We start from the raw sequence: 26,608 nt of genomic DNA on the forward strand, positions 1-26,608 counted from the left end.
TTCTTTTAGTTTCTTAGTGCTCTGAGGTCAGAGGCTACTTGTTCGCCTCTCTGGGAAAATTTCACACAGCTGAATAGAGCAATGTGGTGGTTTGAGTAAGAGTGGCCCCTATAGACTCGTACATTTGAATGGTTCGTCACCAGGGAGTGGCCCTATTTGAGAAGGTTTAGGAGGTGTGACCTTGTTGAAGTAGGTTTGCCTTGTTGAAGGAAGTGTGTCACTGGGGGTGGGCTTTAAGGTTTAAAAAGAGCATGATAGGCCCAGTCTGTCTGTCTGTCTGTCTGTCTCCTTTCTCTCTGCCTGCAGATCAGGATGTAGCTGTCATGCTCCCCACCATGGTGATAATGGACGAAGCCTCTGAAACTGAGTTAGTCCTCAGCTAAATGCTTTCCTTATATAAGAGTTACCTTGATCACTTCCCAGCGACGGAACAGTGACCAAGACAAGCAAGAACACAGACAGTTAACTAAGCAGATCTTTTAACCACTTTATTATATTTTTACAATGAAAATAAATTAGTTGTACACAAAATAGTGCTGGAAACCAGCTCATATTTGCTCATATAATTCACCGTCTACTTGCCTCCCCCCTCCCATAATAACTTAAGCCTGCAGAGGAGACATGGAACTGGCGGTGTCCTCCGGTTTCTCAGTTCTAATTCTGCATTTCACTGGTCATGCTCAAGGCCCTGGCCCCCACAGTCCCCAGCAGGGACCCTGGGGTTGCTGTGTGCCCCCAAGCTTCTCCCAGCCCCTCAGCCCAAGGCATCCACAGCTCTGACCTGAGCAATGAGGCGGGTGAAGCTAATGGCCAGCCACACCGAGAAGGGCTAGTCACCTTTCCTTCTCCAAGTGTTTGGGTGTGAGGAGAGGGCAGATCATATGAGAAAATATATTTAAGACAGAAAGGTGGCAGGCTTAGTCAGGCACAATACCAGGGGGAGAGCCCCTGAATACGTCAAAAGCGGAGTTAGTTATATTTTGTTTTAAACCCCCAAAAGTTTGGCCAATCACCATATAAACAACTGTAAGGATTGACATAGAATAAGACACTGTGGTGCAGCAATGTGCCAGGAAGCTGGCTTGGCCAATCAAACAATTTTATGTAAATGTGGATGGCATATGTAAATTTTATGCAAATGTGGATGCCATATGTAAATAAATACCTATTAGGTTCCTTTACAATGCACATATTCTAAATAACAGAACTATTCTGGCGTTGCAGTCCACTCTGCAGATATAGTTCAGAATACATATTTCCTATAAACATCTTGTATTTACAGAGAACAAAATAATAAGTTATAGCAAAGTATATCCTTATGTTGGGGAGCTGGGGGGCTCAGGAAGGTGGGAGTTAGTGGATGTAACAGAATGGACTTTTGTCCATTGAGGCAGGGGCTGATCATCTGACGAGGCTGGGAGTTTCCATATTCTTGGGGCCACTTTCCACAGCACAGCACAGATCCCAACAGAACAACGATTCAGAGGATAAAGGACGGTGTGGGGTAGAAAGCCGTTGCTCTTTGTCGGCAAACAGTCCCTCAGGAAGGCAGCCTGTTCTTACAAAAGGGATTGGAGACAAATAGCCCAGGCTAGTCCAGGCTGCCTCCGTGGAGCGTTGTGACCTCAGGCAGGCAGTTAGCTGCCCCATGTCTGTTTGTCCCTCTGTGAAGCAGGCACAGGGGGATGGCTCTGTCTGGGTTGCCAGTGGTTGCCATATGACAGCACACACAACTTACAGGAAGAGGCACTGATGGGTTTCAAATGGCGGCAAGGTAGTAGCAGTTAGGAAGGATATGAATGAGTCACTCAGAGCTGTTCCACTTTGGGGAGCCTCTCCCCACATCCTGACACAGTGCCATTCTGCCTCAGCTGCTTATCATCTCCAGCATCCCTGCCCCGTAGAAGGTGCTTGCAGAAAGCTTGCCATTCTATAGGAGCAACCTGTTTCACTCAGCTTCCTCCCTCTGACTCCTGAGAGGGCTCTCAGGATGTCTCTTCCGCAGATATCCCGCCTCACAAGCTCCTCACACTGTCTCCGACAGGCTGTCCTCTTTTATCGGGATCGGAAAACCCCATCTGAATGTTACCTGTGAGCAGTAGTCTTCCTACAGACACCAGCTTGACTCTCGCCCGTGCTGTCTCTGTGGCCTTGGTGGCTTGTGGAGTGGCTTACACACACGTGTGTGTTCATGTGGAGGTCAGAGGACACCTGTTGTTCTTCAGGTGCTATCCACCATGGTTTGAGACACCATCTCTCACTGGCCTGGAACTTGCCAAGTAGGTGGGGCTGGCCAGCTGGTGAGTCTCTGCCTCCCTAGTGCTGGGATTACAACTGAGTACCACCACACCCAGCTTTTTGCATGTGGGTTCGGAGACTCAACTCAGTTCTTCAGTGCTTTGCTGACTGAGCTAACTTGCGAGTCCAGGGGTCCTTTATATTCTAATGCTTCCTCCCACTCTTTGACTCACTTTGAACTTAGCTGAAATTCTTCTCTAGCACCTTTCAACTGTACAGTTATTCTTTTATTCCAAAGGTAGGACTTTCACCACCTCCCAGGGAACTGTTGAGATATATACAGGCCTTCTCGTCAGGGGTTTTATAACATCTTTTCAGATCCCTCTTACCCTAGCCATTGGCTCTCCAAGATCAGGACATCAGCCAGTTTTCTTCAAAGACATCTAAGCTATGTGCAAAATGTTTTCTCTGGCAAGGATCTGGCCTCCACCTGCAGGGCTGACAGATCATTCACCCTGTTGTGACGTCGTTTTGTTTCATTTTGTTCCTTATAGGAAAGCTCTATAGTGTCAACACTAAGACAGCTATTAATGAAACGAGGGGGCTATCTTGGGCAGGTGCTAGCAATATCTAGATTTCTCCAGACCACGCTACGAATTAATCTAGCATCTCCCGTTTCTCAGTCCTTTAGAAAGCCACCTTTTAAAAAGAGAAGTTTGGGTGTAAATGAGTAGAGAGCAAATAGATGATGTGTGCTAAAAGCAAGGAGGGAAGGCAGAACAGAAATCCTGGGCTGACAAGCTCCTCTGGCTGAGCATAGCCAGTGAGCATGGCTATGAGCAGGGAACTCCCTCTAGCGGCCAGATAGCATATTCCCAGCCTGAGAGGTAAAGGGAAATAGAGAGTCAATAGTAGCTCAAAAGGAAGGTTGTTTTGTTTTGTTTTTTTTCCAGTGAAAGGGAGACAGCACCAGCTTTTCATTTGGGGATTTGTTGACTTTTGTTGAGAAAGGCTACACAGTAGCGTTAATTTACCTAATTTTTTATTTAGAGGCATGATGTGGCCATCTGGCACACCAGAGGAAAATCAATATTGAAATATAAATTTCAGTTCCAAACCACAGCCAACGAAGGGAATGTGAAGAGGCCCAAGAAGAAGGTGGCATATAGAGCACCATCTGCAGGGACAGGCATCCATCCCTGGTCATCACTGGGGATCCCAAGGCCCCACTGCCCACACTGTGTATGGAGGAGGCTATGTAGGGGACAGAAGGAGGAACCAGGACCTTTGCAAGACTGGCCTTCTAAACAAAGTGGTAAATTGCCCCATTCTAAAAATCTGCAACCTTCTCAATGGGACTGAACTCCCAGGAACAGCTGATTTTCCTGGGAAAATCCACTGAACTCAGATGAGGTGTTTTCTAGTTTTGTTGGTGGTGTTTTGTTTGGTGTTTGCCTAAAGACCAGAGCCTGCCCCATTTTCTCTGACCTACACTCACAGGAGGATCACTGTCCTTCCTAAGAACTGTGTGGTGACATCTGAGACATAGGATAGACAAAGCCATCACTAACCTAGCCCAGCCCCGAGAATTTGGGAATTTGAAGGATCAGAGCACTCACTCTCCACAGAGAAGTCCTTTAGGCCCTGTGACCATCCATTGTTGGGTGGCTTTGGTTGCTAGAACACCTTCCTTTCCTGGAGCTAATGCCAGCCTGCATTTTACCCACAGATCCGGCATGCACACAAACACCTTCCAAGGAATCCTTCAAATGTCTGGCTTGTCCAGCAAGATCTGAGAATGGCTGCATAGAGGGAAACCTGCCCAGGACAAGCAGAGGCACAGTGAGAGCGACAGGCAGGGAACTGGACAGAAGCTGCTCATGTGGTGGCTTCTCTCTGTGCATGGCGAGTGCGGTCTCTGCTGGGTTGTGTATCTCCTGCCCCACAGGAGAGGTGGGCTGCTTACGGATAGAAGCAGTGCTTTGCTTCTCAGGCAGAGACAAAGGCTGAGGGGACACTTGCAAAAGGTGGAGGCCATTGGAATCCTGACAAAGTGCATCAGACCGTACAGGTTATACCATCCCCACAGCCGTGAGCGGTCGGTCATAGTGCAGGCTGCTTCATGGAGAGATCGTATGCTAAAAGTATGAGCTTTCTTTAAGGGAAACATGCCCAGAACCCGAAATAAGATCCTTTCTGTAAGTTTACAATTGTTAAGAAAGAAAAAAGATTTCTCCTAATTGTCTCTCCCCAGTCCCTGGCACCCCAGGATGGTTTACCTTTCAATAAACACTGAGTCCCTTCAGGCCTGGGCCTTTGGAATTACAGTTGGGCAGAGTGAGTCAGCAGAGGTACGGAGGGCTTCCTAGCTCCTTCTTTCAGACCTGCAGCATTAAAGTTAGTCTTGATGGTCAAGGCTTGTGGGAAGAAAGAGTCATGAGTCACAGTGGAGGGGAGGGATGCAAGACCACTAGATAGAAACTTCAGACAGTCCACAAGGCTCAAATAAGACCCTTTCTATTGCAATATGGACATCTTGCTGGTTTAACTGGTGTGGCTGTACATGAGGTGGTACCATGAAGAACCCAGGAGAGATGGTAGAACAAGAGCCTGTGGGAGTTTGTTCCAGTTCCAGAATGGCCCAGAGAACCCCTGGCAACTGGCCAGCTCTCCCCATGGCTATCTTGTCTCGAGGGACAGTTCTGTTGAGAATGGAACTTAGCAAACACCAGATTCCTGTCAGCAGAAGTTGTGGCTGAGGGAAGGGGGACAGGGGTGCAGATATCTTGAAAGAACTCATTTGAGGCAGCACTTGGGGACAGAGGATGGGTCTCAGAAGCCTGGGCTGTTCATAGAATGAGAAACTTCTCAGCCTCCTGGTCAGACAGGAAGCCCCATTCATCCTTCAGACTATAGGCCCTGGAAAGGGCCCAGGCTGGAGAGCTGCGGGGAGAAGGTTGTGTTCAACCATCTGGGGTAGGCACTTAGCCTTGTTCCCAAACAGCAACTCAGTTACGTGAGTAGACCTCAGTCTCCTTGCTAGTAAAGTGGGAGCACATATTCACCCCCTGCCTCCCATTCTGCGATGCTACAGCCTCCAGGGAGCTAATGTCAGAGAACGTGTGTACCTGCTAAACAAAAAAGCACTCTGTTGTGAGATACCTCTGTCCGGAGGCAGGGAACTGTCTCTTGTCTTTAAGAATGGCAACGAATGCAGCTGGGCTGAGGTATCAGGGGTGCACAGGTTTGTCGATGCTGCAGGATGGGGTGTTTCCCTCTCTTGACTTCCCAAAGGGGTTCTAATTTTGGATAGGCCAGTAGCACCAGGAAGGAGGCTGTGCTTGGTCAGGGGTCCAGCTGCTGCCCTGGATGACGGCAGGCCTGGAGTTGGGATGAGAGCTCTATGCTGGATTTTCGGAAGGCACCATCAGTAGGTGCCAGGTCCCAAGGAAGTTCGTCATCAGGACAGGGCAGTGCTCAAAGGGCCAGCCATGGCTTTCCAACATCCTGGGTACCATGTGGCTTTATGAAGGTGAGAGTGGGGTCCCTGGCAGAGCAGCAGCCAGCCGGATGCACTGCTTGTAACCCCAGGAGTGCAGGCGTGTTATCGGCTTCCCAGAAAGCCCATGTGTCTGTTAGCCACTCGGGTGCAAGAGGCACAGCAGGCAGTCTTGTAGTAGTTGTAGACACAGAGGCGTGCCTGGACCACCACGTTGCAGTTGTAGTACTTGTCCTTGCAGTTTTCATCTACAGTGGAAGAGAACAGAAGAGACTCCTCAGCCCAAGAGGCAGCCAGGGACAGTGGGAAGAGAGAGGGGATGGGACACAGCACTTCACGTGGGTCCTGCTTGTGTGTGTATATGGATACATGTGGGGGTATGTGTATTTATTTGTTTGTATGTATGTATGTATGTATGTATGGGACTAAGTGTGTCTGTATGAGTCTGTGTGAACACATGCAGAGACCAGCGTAGGATGTCAGAGATGTCAGGGAGGGGCCTTGTTAGGGCTCAGTAGAAGTAGGAAGGGGTTGAGAGAGAGTAATGGGGGGGATGTAAAAACAATTCCAAATATTAAATATGTATATGAGAATGATAAAGAATAATAAAGGAGTGCCTGGTGGTGGTGGCGCACGCCTTTAATCCCAGCACTTGGGAGGCAGAGGCAGGCGAATTTCTGAGTTCGAGGCCAGCCTGGTCTACAGAGTGAATTCCAGGACAGCCAGGGCTAAACAGAGAAACCCTGTCTCAGAAAACAAAAAAACAAAAAACAACAACAACAACAACAACAAAAAGAATAATAAAGAAAAAATTATTTCTCTTATTTGAGAAATAATTTGAAGAGCAGTTGAGGAAGATAGTGGATGACTCTGGCCTCCACATACATGCACACACATACATGCACATACATACAAGCACATGCGTGTGGGCAGAACAGAAAGGTCACCCAGCTTTAACGTGGGTCCTATGGATCCAAATTCAGACCTTCAGGCTTGTCTAGAAAGCACTGTACCCACTGAGCCATCTCCCCTGGCTCCTGTATGCGATGGTGTTTTGTTTATTTTTTAAAAAGATTTATTTATTTTATGTACGAGTGCTCATCAGATCCTATTACAGATGGCTGTGAGCCACCATGTGATTTCTGGGAATTGAACTCAGGTCCTCTGGAAGAACAGCCAGTGCTCTTAACTGCTGAGCCATCTCTCTATCTCCCATCTCTCTTTAACACTGTATGACACCTAAACGTAAGAAACTGCGGACATTTACAAGCTCTTGGCCACCTTTTTGAAATTGAACTTATACATTTGTTTATATCACCCGGGAGGATAGCCAGGTAAATATATAATGTATCCATTTTCCACTGGTAGACGTGTTTCCAATTTTTTTCTGTTATAAATAGTGATCTTTTAAACAAAATTTTAAGTGTTCTTTTTGAGTTTTAAAACACATACAGCCTTATTAGATGTGATGGCTGTCCTCCAAACTATGTGAAACGACTTGTATTTCTCTTGGCAAAACAGTGGAATTCCATTTTGGGGGGGGTGAGGTGGGGTGGGGTGGCATGGCAGTGAGAAGAAGCAGGGTCTCACGTAGCCTCAGCTAGCCTTGATCCTGGGGGATGAGAAGTCCTAATCCTCCTGCTGTCATCTCCAGTGCTGGGGATGATTCTAGGTGTGTGCTACCTACTATACATGGTTTATGTTGGCTGGAGATCAATCCCAGGGCACTGTGCGTGCTAGGCAAGCACTCTGTAGCTGAAGTGCATCCGCAGATCAGTAGAATTGTATTTGTGTCTGTCTAGTGAATGCTGAACTCTCCCTGGGTGAGGTGAACACATTGTATTAGTGTTTGCAGATCAGGCTCCCTTTGCAGGGGGTAGCTCTCCTTCTGCCTGTGAACTCACCAAGATCTCCTTATGCAATAGATCCCTGTCTTTACTGGCTGCCGTGTTGCTAGCATCTCCTCTAAGCTTGAAGCACCTCTGGGCACTTCTTTTATGATGTCATGTGATAAGCAGACACTTGACATTTTAATGTTATTGGTATTGTCGTATTTTCCCTTGTAACCACTCCAGGGTTTTCATTTAAAAAATTCTTCCCTACTCTAAGATAAAACAGTTTTCCCCTCAAAGTCTTTTCTTAAAGTTTAAGATTTTCTGATTACATTTATTTCCTTAATTCTCCAGGAACTGGTGAGGGTGGTGGTGATTGTGTTTGTGTATGAGTGTGTATGAATGTGTGTTTGTGTGCATGCTCATGAGCACGTGTGTATTGAGAGACAGGGATTCAATGTTGCTGTTTTTCCATATATGTAAGTGTATGTGAACTGTTTCATTATCATCTAACAGCTCATCCGTTCCCCAGACTCCTACGCTAACTCTACCGCAGACAAGCATCTTTGGTTTATTTGAGGACTTCCTATTGTATGCTTTCACCTGTTCACCTCTCCTTGTGCCGGGCATGCCTTGGTTTGTGGCAGAATAAGTCCTCCAATGTTGTTATATTCAAAATTGTCCTGGATATTCTTTGCTGTTATTTGATATATTCGATTCATATTTGATATATCCAATTTAAAAGACCCTGTATGGATTGTGACTGACATCACGAGAGCGATGGGAAGAAGGAAGGCTCCGATGTGTGAAGACCTGAGTTTGAGTCTCAGGACCCACACGGAAGAACTGTGCATGTAGCATACGTTTGTCATCCCAGGGCTGGGAAGATCTCTGAAGTTTGCCACTAGCCAGGCTACATAAGCCAAGCCACAGGCCAGTGACAGACACTAGCTTACATAAATAAAGAAGGGAGAGGGTACGGAAGAAGAGATGTAAGAAAATACTTGAAACACATCTTAGGAAAATATGCTACAATCAGTATAAAGGACTCGATAGGCAGGAGGCTTCAAAATAAATATTGATAGAATTCCTAAGTCTGAGTCACGCACACAAGCTATTTACTTATTGGTCTTGGCAACACCACACAGTTGAAGTGACTTAAATTTGGATTATCAATTGTTCCTTGCGTTGTTTTTGAAAAGGTTGCATTAAAACACAACATTGAAAAAGAAAGTTGTCTCTGGCACACAGATCTGGGGAATTAAAGAGGGCTAAAATCGCCAGATCCTTGGAATTGATTGCATAGATTTTGGAGCAAGGCGTGGCTGCCATATCCAGTCTGTGCATTCTGGAGGCTCATCTCTCAGCCAGCACACGCTTGTCAAAGGCTTCTCACTAATAAGATGTGAGAGGGCTTTGTTCTGAAAGAGGTTTTATGTATCCCTGGCTGGCCTTGAGTTTGGGATTGGGAGGTGCTGATCTTGATCTTCTGATTCCCCTGCCTCAGGCCTGGAGTGCTGGGATCAGGCACTCACCACTACGCCTGTTTATGTGATGCTAGGATCAAACCCGGGGCTTTGTGAATGGTAGGCAAGCTTTCTGACACTCAGCCCCGGTCTATGAGTTTTCTTTAAAAATCACTCTGGTTTGGTCTTCCAGACTTAGCTATGGTGTCTTTTCAAGGGAGGAAAATGTCATTTCCAACATAAAATCCAATAAAGGGGAAGAAAAGGAAATTATAAGGTGAACAAAATAGAATATATAAATAAACCTTGATAACTGTCTATGTCTTTAAATGACTCTCAAAGCTAAAGTTAAAAATGCCCAAACCAGTAGCACACATTATGAGATTCAGAGGACATCTTAGAGTGTGGTAGTCTTAAACTATGAAATGATAACATCAAAGCCTCTACCCACCTCCTCCTGACCCCCCCCCCTGCTGTGACTGTGCACAAGGTCACAGAGAAACGGCCTGGCCATTTTCACCCTGGATAACTTGACAGAGTGAGGGGGGGCTCATTTCTCTTTTCTTCAGGTGGGGACCCCAAACTCACCAACTTCAGGGACACAGTCCTGAGTGTTACAAGATTCTCTCTCTTCTGGTTTCAACTGGGGGTCGCAGAGGCTACCCGGGGTCATGTCATCTGAGAGACACCGAACTTCCCGCACCCGGAATCCGCCCTGACAGCTCTTAGAGCACTTGTGGAGCAAAAAGAGAGACAATGTCAGATTTCTCAGCAGCCTGTTAGATCCCCGCACCAGGGAGGAAGATGAGGGAAACTCACAGAGCTCCCATAAGGGAAAATGAGCACCAGAACATACCGCCACATGGCACCAGCAGGTGGGCCACCTGGTCCTGTGTGCCCCACTCCCACGCCCCTCCATGCACGGTTCTGAGTGAATTCTAGTCTCCCACCACACCTTCCATAATATTTTATGGCTCCAAAAAGAAGGAGCCATAAAAATGTACCATTGGTGTGCCTTATTATGTTAAAACCTATAAATTTACTGTTTCTAGTCTCATTTTAAAAAATTTGGTGAATCTTTCATATTTAAAAAAACATATGTATTTTTTTAAATCAGGGTCAGGATGGAGGAAAGTAGACATGGGTAGACATGGAACGTATTGCATAAGTATAGGGCATTTCTAAATGATAAATACAAAGTATTATTTAAAAAAAAAAAACCTAAACAAAACATGGGCTGGAGCCGGGCGTTGTGGCGCACACCTTTAATCCCAGCACTCGGAGGCAGAGGCAGGCAGATTTCTGAGTTCGAGGCCAGCCTGGTCTACAAAGTGAGTTCCAGGACAGCCAGAGCTATACAGAGAAACCCTGTCTTGAAAAACCAAAAAACCAAAAAACCAAAAAACAAAAAACAAAAAACAAAAAAAAAAACCAGGGGCTGGAGAGATGGCTCAGAGGTTAAGAGCACTGACTATTCTTCAAAAGGACCTGGGTTCTACTCGTAAGTCCCCACATGGTGGCTCACAATAGTCTGGAACTCCAGTCCCAGGAGAGCTGATACCCTCTCCTTTGTGCTCCAAGGGCACTGCACGCAGGTAGTACACTTCCATATATGTAAGGCAAACACCCATACACATAAGATAAAAATAAACATGAAATAACAACAACAACAACAACAATAAGAAAAACTAGGGTCTTATCTCAGTTCTACATTGTAGTTATAATTCTTAATCTAAACCTGCGGGTCTATCTTCTATTACCTTATGCTTGTTTACTTTTAATGTTTAAAAATTAAAACAAATTTTCTTTGAGAAAGGGTGTCACTGTGTAGCCCTGATTTGGCCTGGAATTCACTCTGTAGACCAAGGTGGCTTGGAACTCCTGGAGATCAGCCTGCCTCCTGCGTGCAGGGGTTAAAGGTGTATGTGGGTCAGCACATCTGTAATGACAATTTCTCTTGAAGTACAGTTATTATGTGTGTTTGCGGGTTCCATGGCCTGTGTGTGGAGGTCAGAGAACAACCTGAGGGAGTTGGTTCTCTCTTTCTACCATGTGGGTCCCAGAGATGGAACTCGGGTCTTCGGCTTGGCAGTTAAGTGCCTTTATGTGCTGGGCCATCTCACTGCCACTTAATTTTTATTATTTTAAAAATTTAAATTAAAATATTTAAAACAAAAAAAATGATGGATTTTTCTGGAGACAGGGTCTCATGTAGCCCAGGTTAGCCTCAATGTAGCCAAGGATAATCTTGAATGTCCCTTACTGTTTTGAAAGGTGTTATTCTTTGACAGTGGACACATGCATTTGTATCTTAGCTATTTTCTTCCCTTACTGCCTTTACTCTGCCCTTCCCACTCCTGCTGACCCCCCTTCCTCTCGACAAGTCCCCTCCTCTTTTCATGTCTTGTTTGTGTGTGTTTGTGACCCACTTTAATTAGGGTTGTTTGCATGAACATGGTGGGGGCAATCTATCAGTGACTAGATTGCTGAAGAAAGTGATTGCCCCTCCCCCAGCAACCCTTAACTGAGGGCAGTTTCTCAGAGAGGGGTGAGGCCTCATGAATCCCTTCTCCTTCTGTGAGGGAGTGTTGCTGAGACCTATCTTGTAGAGGTCTTCTGTGGATAGCCTCAAACGTCTCCTGCCTCCACCTCCCAAGTGATGGGATTACAGGCCTGTGCTGCCTTGCCCAGTTTATGTGGTGCTGAAGACGGGCCCCAGGGCTTTGTGCACGCTAGGCAAGCACTCTGCCAGCTGAGCTGCGTCCCCAGGCATTACGGTTCTTTTGGAGAAAGAACCTAGAGTAATCTGCTCTGTGGAGCTTTCCTTGTCTTGACTGCTGACCCTATCCCCATAGCATATTTTAACACATCCCCCCTGTTCTCCATTTCCTGGAAACTGTTAGCTGGATCTATAGGAGGCCTCCGCAAAGCCTGAACCACAGAGTCCCATGGTTGTCTGTCTGTTGAGGATGTCGGCAGCCAGTGACATGCAATGTCTCAAACTATTTAGTTCATCTGGTGTTCATCCTGAAGAGGATTCAATATTAAAGATTCTGGCCCCTACTAGTGTCAATCAAAGCTGCATTCTGGCTGGGAGAAAGTCCCTTTGCTATCTGGTTTCTTGGCTCTTTCAGTGGGTGGAACTGGGAAAAAAAATTAAAAGACAATTCCTTTTTAAATTTACCATCACTGTTATTACTACTAGTTTGGTTTATCGAGATGGGGCTTCTCTGTGTAATAAATAGCCTTGGCTGTCCTGGAACTCACTTTGTAAATCAGAGTGGCCCTGATCTCACAGAACTCTCACAGAGTTCACTGTACAATGTAGCACTTTAGTGTATGTGTTCATATATGTGTGTGTAAATGTGGGGGCATGTGTGGGTCTGTGTGCACATGTATGGACACATATGTGTAGGCCAGAAGTTGATGGTAGATATCTTTTCCAATTTTCTCTCCTATGTATGTATGTATGTATGTATGTAATATATTTTTGAGGTAGTCTTTCTATGTAGTTCTGGCTGTCCTGGCACTTGCTATATAGATGAGGCTGTCCTTGAACTCATGGAGATGGCTTGCCTCTGCCTCCTCAGTGCTGTGATCAAAAGCATGCTCCAGCATGCCTAGCTCTCCACTTTGTTTTTTAAGCTAGCATCTCTCACTGAACCTGAATCTCATCATTGCAGCTAGCCTGTCATCCCAAGGCTCCTCCTGTCTCCACCTCCCCAGTGCTGGGGTTGCAGGCTCAGGCAGTGGTACCCGGCTCATAATGCAGGACTTTAAGCAGTATCTTTGAGGCCTTTCAAACTCCATTATTCTCTGCAGCAATGTCTGTCAAGATGTAGCCCAAGAATACCTGTGTACTGCTTGGCCAGGAGGGGCCCAGAATTAGTCTTCTCAAGCAAGACCCACAAATACACCCCAAAACTTGTGAATCACTGGATTATGAACACCCAGTAGAAACCCAAATCTGTAAGTTTCAGGGTTCCCCAACAGAGCAGGGTCTCCCTCATTGTGTTTACTGAGAGTAGATGCCACAGGGAATATAGCATCTTTTCATGGGCTGGGCCCAGGACCCTCCCCAGAGTCATCTATGGACCACCGTGACTTACCATGCTCCATTCTGTGCTAAACCATTTAGCTCCACAAGGCTTGAGGTGGCAGGCCTGCTGGCTTGGGGGCTTCTCCAGGAATGAACACTCATAAGGGTCTAGCACTTCAAAGGTGTCTGCATTCTTCCTGACACAGATCACTTCCCTCTGCTGTGCCCCACTGCCACACTCGATGGAACACTGGAGAAGAAGCAGAGACAGATGGGTGTCACAGGATACAAAGGGGGACGACATCCTTAAGTCCTCCACCGAGGCATAGGAAACAGAGCAAGACAGAGGCTATAAGAATAGAAATTGGGGATGGAAAGATGGCTCAGTGGTTAAGAGCACCAGCTATTCTTCCATAGGGTTCAATTTCCAGCACCCACATGGCAGCTCACGACTATGTGTAACTCCAGTTTGAGCGGTTCTGATACCTTCAGTCACACATGCAGGCAAAACACCAAGGCACATACAAATTAATAGAAGTTGGTGTTGATAAGGAATATAGGGGCCGAAGAGATGGCTCTGTGGATAAAATGTTCGCTGCACAACTGAGAAGACCCGAGTTCAAATCCTCAGCAACCAGGTGAAAAGTGAGTGTGGCTTTTGGTGTTGAGAGGCAGAGACAGGAGGCTCCTGGAGGCTTGTTGGTCAGCCCTTCTAGTCAATTAGTGAGCTCTGGGGTTAGAGAGAGAACTGGTCTAAGAAAACTTGGCTCCAGCTGCACATGTAGCAGAGGATGGCCTAGTCGATCATCAATGGGAGGAGAGGCCTTTGATCCTGTGAAGGCTCTATGCCCCAGTATAGGGGAATGCCAGGGCCAGGAAGTGAGAGTGGGTGGGTTGGTGAACAGGGGGAGGGGGGAAGAGATAGGGGGTTTTTGGAGGGAAAATTAGGAAAGGCGATAACATTTGAAATGTGAATAAAGAAAATATCTAATAAAAAATATGAAAAATAAAAGAAAACAAGGTGGATGCAGATGAAGGAGGAGACACTGACAACAACCTGTGTGAGGGCTGAGACAATGTAACCAACACCTGAGCCCTGCTGCAGCCATGTCTGTGTGACTGCATCAGCACCAAGGCTCAGAGAAGATTGGCCAGGGCCTGAGTCTCAGTGGGTTCTCAAGGACACGGTACACTCCAAAGAGAGATCCATTTTTATCTGTGGGTGACAGCAATCTGGGGGAGAGGTGGTGATGTTTTCAAGGGTGACAGCAGCCACACCACTTGGGGTACGCTCTATCTTTTCCACTTCACTACTGTATTTTTCCCCAGAGGGGCAGTGTTGTCACTGTTGAGCTGTCAGCCCCACAGCTGGCACAATGGCTCCCATCCCGTTCACGGTTCCATGTCTGCTGTGGGAATGTGGGCCACAGTGCAGCTTCTTGGCACATGGCCAGGGGGCAAAGGCATGGCAGGTAAAAAGATTAGTAAACACTGAGAGAGGAGTTCTGATTTTGACCAAGTGCCTCCCACTGCCAGCCATGGGTGACACCCTGTGAGACCTGTCTCCTACAACGCCTTCTGTGGTGGCTAACCTTGGCTGTCAACTTGACACACCTGGGGAGATGGCGCTTCAGTTAAGGAAGGGCTGCCATCAGATTGGCCTGTGGACATTTTCTTGAGTGTTAATTGATGTAGGGGGACAGAGCCCACCGTGGGAGGTACTATCTCTAGGCAGGTGGGTCTGGGCCATATAAGAAAGGAGGCTGACTCAGCCTGAGGGAGCCAGGAAGCAGGGTCCTTCTGAAGTTCCCTGCTTGAGCTCCTGCCCTGACATCCTTGTCCTTCCATGATGGACAGTGACCTTGAAAAGCGTCGGATGAAATGAACCCTCCTCCCCAGTTTGGTTTTGGTCCAAGTGTTTTCACACAGCAGCAGGAGAGCAAAGATACCTCCTAGCAGTCCAGGGAGACTGGCATTAGGCCTCTGTGATTGAGACAAGGAAACAGACTCAGGGAGATGAAATGTCCTCACCGAGTCAGGAATCCCCTGAGATTGGAACTGGGTTCAGTTATATCAGTGACCACCAGGATGGCCATGAGAGCAGCCCTGGAAATACTCTAACCCAGTCCTTTGACTCTTTGGAATTTTGCAGATTTTATCAATCAAAACAGTAGAAGTCTAAGGAAAAAAAAACATTTCCCCATACTGTCTACATAAGAACAATTCATTGAAATGGTTGAAATTATAAAATGTGGGGTGACCATGGAAGGAGTTACAGAGACAAAGTTCGGAGCTGAGACAGAAGGAAGGACTATCCAGAGACTGCCCCACCTGGGGATCCATCCCATATACAACCACCAAACCCAGACACTGTTGCATATGCCAGCAAGATATTACTGGCATGACCCTGATATAGCTGTCTCTTGTGAGGCTATGCCAGTGCCTGGCAGATACAGAAGTGGATGCTCACAGTCATCTATTGGATGGAACACAGGGCCCCTAATGAAGGAGCTAGAGAAAGCACCCAAGGAGCTAAAGGGGTCTGCAACCCTATAGGAGGAACAACAATATGAACTAACCAGTACCCCCCAGAGCTGTGCCTCTAGTTGCATCTGTAGCAGAGGATGGCCTAATCAGCCATCAATGGGAGGAGAGGCCCTTGGTTTTGCGAAGATCATATGCCCCAGTACAGGGGAATGCCAGGGCCAGGAAGTTGGAGTGGGTGGGTTGGGGAGCAGGGTGGGGGAAGGGTATAGGGGACTTTGGGGATAACATTTGAAATGTAAATGAAGAAAATAGCTAATAAAAATGTATTAAAAAGATGTGGGGTGACTGAGGAAGGACAACTGGTATGCTTTGCCTCCTGCCCTTTGCTGTCAACTTGCTTTTCAAAGGGTCTGTATCAGTTACAGAGGAAAGCAGGCCATTTTCATCAAGGTCTGTCTTTTAAGCTACTTTAAAAAATTCCTACGGAGCAAGTGTCTGAATACTGTGCAAATCATGACCTTCAGCCAAAGGCCTTGGAGAATCAGCCAGCCCTGGGAGCCAAGAACTCAAATCCAGGCAGGCAGTGGGGGTGGGTGGGGTAGGGGATGTGGCGGTGCAGTCACTGGGAAGGCTCTCTAGATTTTCCTCAGGGGTTCATATTCAATGCTGGAACAAGGAGGAAAAATCAGCCCGTCAATTTGTAAGTTACTTTGGTTTCTTTATTATCTTCTCTTTATAACATACACTTCCACCTTAAAAAAATTGTGGTGAGCTGGAGAGATGGCTCAGTGGTTAAGAACACTGGCTGCTCTTCCAGAGGTCCTGAGTTCAATTCCCAGCAACCACATAGTGGCTTAAGACCATTTATAAAGGTATCTGATGCCCTCTTCTGGCATGCATGTGTACACACAAACTAAGCACTCCTGTACAAGCAAACAAATACATATCTGTGTGTATGATGTATGTGTGCATATGTGTGCATGTGCGTGCATGTGTGTGAGTGTAGGCAAACATGGACCATGCTGCATGTCTGGAGGTCACAGCAAGCTTGCATATTGACTTTCACGTTCTACTTTGAGGCAGGGCCTCTTGCTGTTTGCTTTCGCAAACCTCCATGGACTCTTCTCACTCTCCCATCTCAGTTGAGACGTGCCGGGATTACAGATGTGTGCTGCTGTGTCTGGCTTTCACATGGCTTCTGGGGAATATGAACGCAGGCCCTTGAGCTTGTGGGACAAATGCTTTATCCATTGACCAATCTCTCAGGCCACCACCCCCAGATTTTTATTTTTATTTATTTGTTTTTCAAGACAGGGTTTCTCTGTGTAGCCTTGGCTGTCCTGGAACTCGATCTGTAGACCAGACTTTTCTTGAACTCAGATAGTTCCACCTGCCTCTGCCTCCTGAGGGAGGGGATTCAAGTTGTGAGCTACCATGCCTGGCCCCGTCTCCAGATTTTTAAACGGCAGTTTCTGACATTGTTGAGTACTAACAAACCAGCTAATGGCATTGATACAGCAGCAGCAGCAGCCACCTGCTGTATTTACTGTATGCTAGGCTATGCGCTCATTCCCTGAGGCACGGAGATTTGTTTTGCTCACGGATGTAGCTCACATGCTTAAGTGAGCACATAGTAGGTACACATTGAATCTTGTTGGCTGAGCAAGGTGCTTAAGCGAGCACACAGTAGGTGCACACTCAACCTTCTTGGCTGAACAAGGTGAGCACGCAGAAAGGGTGCCTGAATGATATACCAAGAACATAGCAGCTTTTCCTGATCACGGCAGGCAGCTAGTAGCATAGCCAGATTCAAAGCTGTCTTTTAACCCCTCTGCTATATTGCCTCTTCCAGGAAGACAGATGTACCCAGCTCTGGCTACGCACCTGACTCCAGCTGCCAGTGAACCACTCCACCTTGCCTGTGCAGGGCCCATTGTCACACGGCGTAGCCTCCGCTGGCCTGTTGTTCCCACAGCCTTCCAACGGCAGGCTGCTGACGTGGTTGGTCATGCACACCACTGAACGTGTCCTCACTCCTGCCCCACACTCCGCTGAGCACTGTGAGACAGAAGGAAGGCACATTAGCGGGGGCCCATGCAGGTTCTGGGGATACTTCCAAATGATGCCAAGGGCTCACTGACCTCTGGCGCTTTCTTCTATACATAGCTGACAACCTTTTCTCACACAGGACACTCTCCAGGATGGGAGTCTCCTCATCTATTACTTTTGTCTTCTAGGGTTTTAGTTACTCACAGACACACGTTTGTACGTGTTATGTGGGAAACTCTAGAAACAAACAATTCATCCATTTTAAGTGGTCCTGACTATCCCATTCTTCAAGAATTCCAGTTCCAGTATTCCACCCTGTATCCCATTCTGGATAGTCAGTGTTGCTGTAGTCCCATGACCACATGAGGGGCTCTGAGAGCACATGGCTCCCTCTTCCTGGATGTTTTCCCCTTCACCAGGAAACACCAGAAGCTTGAGGGCTGGGTTCCAGTGTCCTTCCTCTAAAGCACCCTTGCCTGCCCCTTTAACAAACTCTTTGTAGCCTCTGAAGTCATGTGGTTCTCTACCCACTCCCTCCCTTTGCTTTCCGAATTGTTTAAAATTTTTGTTTGTAAATACAGTGTGTAAGTATGTATATATGCTTGTGTGTGTGTACGCCCGCACGTGCGTGTGCATCTGGGGGCCTGAAGTTTATGTTGCTGTGCCCTCCTCAACTGCTCTCCACCTTATTTTTTTAAGTCAGGGGCTCTCACTGAACTGGACGCTCACTAATTTAGTCACAGTGGCTGACCAAGGAGCCTCAGGGATCCATCCATCCAATGTCAGATGGGGTAAGTGAATTCTTATCATTAGAGATGGGGAGTTGGTGGTGAGATGATCCTTTAACTAACCTTTCTCTCCTCACATCTCTGTCACTCCCACACTCACCTCCCTCGATGACCACTCTCCATCCTCTGATCCTTTCTCCACTATGTATCTTCCTCCTCACTGAAGGAGGGCACGAGCCCTCCAGACAAGCTCCCCTTCTGTGGTCTTCACAAATCACATAAAATATCAACATCAAATACAATCTACATGCGGTTCTCTAGTTAATCGTTTGTTAGTTCAAGTACAGGCTGAAGACGGAGACTATACAGGTAGAAGTAGTCCTGATCCTCTCTCTCCCCAGGTCACACACTGTCATAAAACTTTAGCTCTGTTTGTACTGTTGTGAGGATTCTGAGACACCGAGTCAACTCCTTGGGTTAAAAAGCCATTTGTTACAGTAGGCAGACTAATCCAGGCTGGAGACCACTCGTGTGGTCTGACGTTCACAAGTGTGTAACTCAAGACAAGGTATTTAATCTGGGCGTGGTGGCACATGCCTTTAACCCCAGCATTTGGGAGGCAGAGGCAGGCGAATTTCTGAGTTTGAGGCCAGCCTGGTCTACAGAGTGAGTTCCAGGACAGCCAGGGCTACACAGAGAAACCCTGTCTCGAAAAACCAAAACCAACCAACCAAACAAACAAAAGACAAGGCATTTAAAATCTCTTGTGAAGAATAAAAAGTAAAGTCATGACCATTAGAGAGGTGGCTCAGCGGTACTAGTGTTTGCTAGCGGGGCATGGTGGTGCTCACCTTTAATCCTAGCACCAGGTAGGCAGAGGCAGGCAGATCTCTGTGAATTTGAGGCCAGCTTGGTCTATCCAGTGAGTTCTACCTCAGCCTAGGCTACATAAAGAGACCCTGTATCAAAACAAGACAAACAAAACCCAAAAAGCAATAAAACCCTAAGGGCCAGCTGCTTCTGCAGAGGAACCAAGTTTGGTTCCAGCACCCACACTGAACAGATCACAACTGCATATATGTAACTCTAGAGTCATGGAATATGAAACGGTCTACTGTCATCTGTGGCCACCCATAAACATGGCACCCATACTCATACACATGCACACATGCATTCTTACATGTACACATAGCATCTTTACATATATACATACACATGGCATCTACACATATGCACATGGCATTTTTACACACACAGCATCCTTACACATACATATACACATACATATGACATCCTTACACATACACATGGCATACACACACACACACAGATAATAATTTAAAAAGCAAATGTTCAAAAAGTAAGCCAAATGTCGTTTTTGCTGTCTCAAGTTCTACAGATATTTCTCCCTACATAAGTTCCCCCTGCTGAAAGGACTTATTTAATCTTCTGCCTTCCACACTGAGGTATGTGCATCTGGGGCAAGCTGGTCTCCAAATCCCCATGGTCAATGATGGAGCCAGGTCCAGAGAGGGGACCAGGATGATGGGATTTGAAAGCTTCTCTATTACGCCATTGGCTGGGGGAAGCATGGACGATTTAGATTCGAAAGGAGCTTCTTGGGGCTTGGAATCCTGAGAAATGGGGGGAAATGGAGTGCTCTCCCCCCCCTCCCCCCCGCTACACAGCAGGGACTGAGCCACACATATCTGCTCTCCACTCCCTAGATGTGCTCTGGAAAGACTGGTCATGTCTGCTGAGGTAGGCAGAAAAAAGACAGCATCCCAGTCACACTTGGGGGCTGCAGAAACAGGCACACAAGGGATTCCCGAGCCTCTCCTGGTGAGCGTCACCTTGCATAAGGCTCTTATAACTATTCAACATTGGGTACCTTCCTCAGTTGCTTTCTGTCTTGTTTTTATTATTTATGCATTTTCATTTTGTGAGAAGAGTCTTATTATATAACCCTGGCTAGCTGGAAACTCACTGTATAGATCAGGGTATCCTGGAATTCCACAGAGATCCACCAGCTCTCCCTCCTGAGTGGTGGGATTAAAGGTGTGCACCACAGTGTCTGACTTTCAACTTTTTTTTTGTGTGTCAAGGTCTCCCACTGAACCGGGAGCTCCCAGGGTTCAGATAGGCTGGCTGACTAGTGACCTCTACCTCCCCTGAACTAATAGTACAGATGTTACCATCATGCCTGGCTTTTATATGGGTGCTGGGATCTGAACTTGGGTCCTCATACTTGAGCAGCAATCACCCACTAAGCCATCTCCTAAGTCCCTACATTTTTTTCCCAATCACAGTGACTAGATGCAAGATCCACCATTTCAACCACTCCTGAGTTTCCTCTTCCTTGCTTGCATGCATCTTTTCTATCCATTCCCAGAATCTGTCTTTCATTAGAAACTCTATTTCCATTTCTGGCAGATGAAGTCAATTGAGTGCTGGCTTCTCTTGCATACAGTAATGAGCAGAGTGATGACCAGCCGCATCTGCCTGTGAGTTTCCTTTCATAGCTCAGCCCTGAGGAGTGAGTGTCTACTATATTTCAGGCACAAAAATCTATCAAGTCATCTCCTAACCTTGGAATGCTGAGGAAAGGCAAGCTATTGTTTTTTTTCACACCCCCACCTTAACTGCAGAGACCCTTGGTCCTCATAGGAGTCTATAAACCTGAGTCTGTCTCTAGCCTTTTGTCAAAGATATTGTGGCAGCTGGTGGTCCTCAGAGCAAACCAGCTGCCATCTTTAACAGATCAGCTGAGCCTGCTTGTAAGGGCCAGTCACAGCTGGGGCTGTGGGATGGTGACATTTCTCAGAGATGGAGGACTTAGGGAGGGTGCATGGACTTTGGGTTTAGCTACTGGTGTGCACTTCTTCTCTAGCTTACACACGGCCTAGAAGGCCCTGAGAATATAGACAGGGGTGAGCAGGGAGGGTGGTAATTGTGGTGGTATAATTAGGAATGGCCCCCACATATATATTTGACTGTCGGATCATGGGGAGTATAATTAGCTGAGAGGGATTAGGAGGTGTGGCCTTCTTGGAGGAAGTGTGTCACTGGGGATGGGATTTGAGGTTTCAAATGTTTCAGTCTGGCCTAGTGTCTCTTCTTCCTGCGGCTCTGGATCTGGATCTAGAACTTTCAGCCTCTCCAGGACTGTCTGCCAGTGTGCTGCCTTGCTCCCCCACCATGATAACATTAGATTAAACCTCTGAAACTCTAAGCAAGCCCCCAACTAAATGCTGTCTTTTATAAAAGTTGCTATGGTCATGGTGTCTCTTCATAGCAATGGGACACCGACAAAGGCAGTAGCCAGAGAGGATCCATCCATAGATGCACACAGCCCTGGATGCAGCTATGGGGAAGTTACCATGCATTCACCCGGTGTTGCTGTGTTGGCATCGCCTACACTCCTGCAACAATCCCTTGCCCATGCTTGCAAGGGAGCCCAACAAACACTTTGGATTCCCAGGGTGGACTTTGGTTTGCCGTTGGAATCTTATGAGGACGAAGGAGACACTGTTGATGTCTCACTGGGGAGGGAATGGACTTTGAGATTCTGAGTTACAGTGTGTCCTCGAGTGGCTCAGGGGAATCCTGTGACACAGCCAGGGGCACACTCACCCTTTCACTCCACTCTGTGAGGAACCAGCTCTTCGCACAGGGCCCCATGTCACAGTTCTCGATGTCATTTGGCCGGAGCTTCATGTTGCACTCCTCGTCATGTACCACATCCCCAATGTTGCTCACACACTTCACATCTCGGGTCCGCTGCCCCACGCCACAGGGCACTGAGCACTAAAACACAGCAGGCTTTGGTGTCTTGTTCTCATTCTTGGTCACCTGACCCCCCACAGATAATGTGAGGAGGACCCGTGTGTTGTTGGGTCCACTGCAATTCCCAGGGGAGAAAGTGATCATGGGAAAACTCCCTGGCCTGTTCCTCTAAGAACCTTCTTGAATGGCATACCAGCCAGCTCTGGGCCTCAGCCTTTCCAGCTCCAGGGCAGATGCACAGCTAGAAGGCACTGGCTCTGACAGTAGTTGCTAACCTTTTCTTATTATATGTAAGTACACTGTAGCTGTCTTCAGACACTCCAGAAGATGGGAGTCAGATCTTGTTATGGATGGTTGTGAGCCACCATGTGGTTGCTGGGATTTGAACTCTGGACCTTCGGAAGAGCAGTTGGGTGCTTTTACCCACTGAGCCATCTCACCAGCTCCGCTAACCTTTTCTTAACATGTGGGAGACATAGGGCAGGTGAAGTCTGCAGACACAGGACTCACATAGGTTCACCCACGAGACTGGATATAGGCCATGCATACTAGCCTGAACTCCACTGAGCGTTGGCAGGAGCCGTGGGTGCTAACAGGCTACCCAGCAAACATTCCCCACCCTACCCAAGGGTTATGGATCACTGTTGTAGTAGGGAAGGATGGATATCGGAGGGAGGGGCAGGTCCTGTACCGAGGTCCAGTCGGTCCGAATCTGCCACTCGCTGCAGATCTTGAGCTGGCAGGTGCTGGTGGTCTCTGGCTTCTCCAGGTGCTGGCAGCGGTAGGGTTGCACCGTCAGGCTACGGTTGGCATACACCTGGCGGCACAGGACCTGGCGGTGCTGCATGCCCAGACCACAGGTCTTGCTGCACTCCGACCACTCCCCGATGTCCCAGCTGGCTCACGGAATGGGTTGGGAGTGGACAGAGAGGGGACATCGGTTAACACAATCACTGGGTGGGGGAGGAGCCCTTTTCCCGGAGCAGCGTCTAAAGGCCCTGTGATTGTAAGAGAGCCGGTTGGGCATGCTGTTTACCGTGACTAGACTGCCCAGATTCTTGCTGCACACAGTTATGGAAAGAGTGAGACGGCACAGTTGATTTCTATTTAGTGGTCAAAGCAGAATCTCTCAACGACACCTCCATATTAGCTTAATTTCCTTATAATGCTAACCCACTTGGGAGCTGAGAGATCTACAGCCACGGTGTCTTCTACTGCCTGTCATCTCATGGCCGATCTCAGCAATTAGTGAACGAAACATGATTAGACGTACAGCATGTATTTGGATAAAAATTACATTTTTTTTTAAATTCTAAGGATAAATCTTTGACCTTTTAGGACATGTCCTAATCCACCTAAGGCTGTCTCATTTATCATCCAACAGCCCATGGCCAGCCCCTCTCAGATATGCTTCCTGACTCCTCCATACCAAGTAGGCACCATCTGTATACTCAGCTCACATATAAGCTTCTTTACTGGGTTCTCACTCCTATGACCTCCTGCTTTCCTGGATGGGCTTCCTGGCTACGCCTGTTGCTTGTTTCAGACCACCAGTTCCTCTAGAAAGGCAGGCAGGCTTGCTGAGGGGCCTGTATCTTGCACACAGACCCAGTCAGTGTCTGCACATCACATTTGGATGGGGTTAAAAATCCAAATACATGCGTTACTAAGCTCTTATGACTGTCAGCCAGAAGGGACCTGGTGAGAGGTGACCGGGGAGGCCTCTTACAAGGCTGGGCAGGGGAAGAGGTTGCAGGGCTCCTCCTCTGGGGTCGGCTTCATGCTGGAGTCACAGTAGCTCTCGGGAACCTCCTCGTGTGTGTTTCTGTGCACGCAGCGGAAGATAGGGTACTGCGATCCTGTAATGACAAGGAAGATGGCTGAAGGCCGGCCCACACCCTGGGATGCTGGGCTGTGGTAAAGATGAGCAGCCGGTGAACCCATGGATATACGTATACACACATGCACATACATGTATGCGCACACACAAATGCACAGAGACAGTAAAAGAACTCACTAGTTAATGGGGTGTGCAGAGAGTGGGCACAAACAGAAACTTTCCCCCTACAGGGTCTGGCTGGAGATAGAGAAATAGCCACATGTGTCAGGGAAGGGGGCTATCCACCAACCTAGCACAGAATAAACGGGCCTGCTAGGCAGGTGCATACAAGGGGTTGAAGCAGAAGAGATTCAAGACTTACAGCAGAGCAGCTGCCTTTGTAACACATTTCCCACGACTCAACAGGGTCCCGATTCAGGGGCTCAGTCTTTTTTTTTTTTTTTTTTTTTAAGATTTATTTATTTTATGTATATGAGTACACTGTAACTGAACAGATGGTTGTGAGCCTTCATATGGTTGTTGGGAATTGAATTTTTAGGACCTCTGCTTGCTCCGGTCAATCAATTCTGCTCACTTTGGCCCTAAGATTTATTTATTATTATATAAGTACACCGTAGCTATCTTTAGACACGCCAGAAGAGGGTGTCAGATCTCATTATGGGTAGTTTTGAGTCACCATGTGGTTGATGGGATTTGAACTCAGGACCTTCGGAAGAGCAGTCAGTGCTCTTACCTGCTGAGTCACCTTGCCAGCCCAGGGGTGTGGTCTTTTTTAGCATCCACTTGTTTCCCATGAGGCAGAGCTTCCCTGGACAGGTCAGTTCTGGTTTAATCAGAGGTCTAAGCTTGTTGTACTTTTCCAGAAAGCTAGTAACTGTTTCATGTTTTTGTTTTGAATACACAGACTAGTTTCATTGCCTTAATAAGGACAAACTATTTTCTATAAAAAGCCAGTAAGGGTAATTTCTAGGTCTTAATTCAATTTTGCCTTTCTCTCTGCTGCCATCTGCTGGCAGAACTTGAGAGTTACTAGAGGCCATTATGAAACTAGGCCAACACACAACTCTTCCTAGGATGAGCATTTTCATTCATTTAAAACTATGCATATCTGTGCTTCTAACTGGTTAAACTCCCCCCTCCCCCAAGAGCTGTAACTCACCACAGTTTTAATTGTACCAGGCTAACTTTTTTCTTTTAAAGTTTCTTTAAGAAAACAACCTTTTTTTAAAAAATTAACTTTGTTCTTAGACAGTTTTATATACATACACAATGCGTTCAGATTTCTTACATTTCCTACCCCTGCTATCACCTGCTTCCTACAGGGAACCCACACCTGGTACTATAAATCTGGTTAAAAACCCACGGCTGAGGAGCTGTTGGCTCTAGGGGAACCCACGACTGTTGTAGTGATGGAAATCTCGTCTAGCTGCCTTGTAAACACTTGCGTTCACACCCATCTGCGACTCTCTGTGTTAGTCAGAGAAGTGTCCTTTCGCCCTGGATGGCAGCGGATGCTCAGACATACAGCTGGCAAGAGACTGAGAGTATGGGACAGTCCAGCACTCAGCTACAACTTTTAACACAAGTGCCTCATGTCATCCATCGTGGATACAGGGCAGGGATCCTTCAGGTTGGCCTCCTGCGACTCCCTGAGCCATAAATGTGACAGTCTGTGAGAGAGTTTTGCATCTGAAATAATCATTTGTTGAAACTACTGTGTCAGTAAATATGTACCTGTAGCTATAACCTAAGAGCATTATTTAATATGTTCCAATTAAGTCCAGCTGTTAACTGAGTTAAAACAGTTGTGACTATGAATTTAATAGCAAAAAAATAAATCCTGTTTTGGTATTAAATTTTGTTAAGCAGCACGCCTATCTCCCTTACAGAGGATATATTTTTGCTTAATATTTTTAAGATTGATTTATTTTTTATGTGTATGGGTATTTTGGCTGCATGCATGTCTTTTTGTGCAGTGGCCACAGCGGCTGGAAGAGAGGGTCAGTCCCCTGGAATTGGAATGACAGACTCTTGTCAGCAGCCATGTGGGTGCTGGAAATTGAACCTGGGATCCCCAGGAAGTTAAGCAGATAATGCTTTTAACTGCCGAACCATCTCTCCAGCTCCAGGAGATATTTTTAAATTAAATTCAACCAACATTAAGCACACCGTGCTAAGTTACAGCGATGACTAAGACCCAGTCCACAGCCTGCAGTGAACATTTGAAACTCAGCTATTAGAGGATTAGGGGAAGTTCTTAGGTAGCCTGTTCCTTTCCCTCTAGACCGTGTGAGTCTAACTTTCCCACTTACAGCTTTGCAGACTGAGAAGCTAAAGTAAGGTACCCCGACTGCTTGGCACCCACAGAAGGGGAAACCTAATACACACAGCACAGAGGATACAGGATACTGTAGGAATGCTCTGTGCCTGGAAAGATGGCTCTTGCTTGGGGTTGTCTGGCAGATGGCCACTGCCTGCCTCTCCTCCCATCTGACTGCTCTTACATGCACTGCGCATTGTCCATGGTCCAGCTCCATGGAAAGGTACCAAGCAGACGAAATGAGAGGCTCTTTGTCTGAGTCTGAGAAAATGTCAGCTTGATAACTTTTGCCTCTGGTGACTGCAATGGGTTTCTTTCTTTGGG

General features: G+C 47.0%; 1 protein-coding gene across 2 annotated transcripts in view; it reads right to left on the reverse strand.

Annotated features, from left to right (window-relative positions):
• Window positions 1–502: 502 nt before the first annotated feature.
• Window positions 503–26,608, reverse strand: part of Thsd4 (thrombospondin type 1 domain containing 4) — a 552,037-nt gene continuing 525,931 nt past the window's right edge. For both annotated transcript variants that reach the window (XM_085844687.1, XM_021172602.3), the window contains 7 exons: window positions 23,854–23,983; window positions 22,816–23,020; window positions 21,972–22,145; window positions 17,446–17,619; window positions 13,145–13,324; window positions 9,624–9,768; window positions 503–5,985 (listed from right to left, as the gene is read on the reverse strand). In XM_085844687.1, the coding sequence (XP_085700813.1) occupies window positions 5,843–5,985; window positions 9,624–9,768; window positions 13,145–13,324; window positions 17,446–17,619; window positions 21,972–22,145; window positions 22,816–23,020; window positions 23,854–23,983 (1,151 nt within the window). In that variant the 3' untranslated portion in view covers window positions 503–5,842. The remainder of the gene's footprint in view (window positions 5,986–9,623; window positions 9,769–13,144; window positions 13,325–17,445; window positions 17,620–21,971; window positions 22,146–22,815; window positions 23,021–23,853; window positions 23,984–26,608) is intronic.

This window comes from Mus caroli, unplaced genomic scaffold (assembly GCF_978045245.1).
Source record: "Mus caroli unplaced genomic scaffold, Mus_caroli_1 scaffold_11, whole genome shotgun sequence".
NCBI lineage: Eukaryota > Metazoa > Chordata > Mammalia > Rodentia > Muridae > Mus > Mus caroli.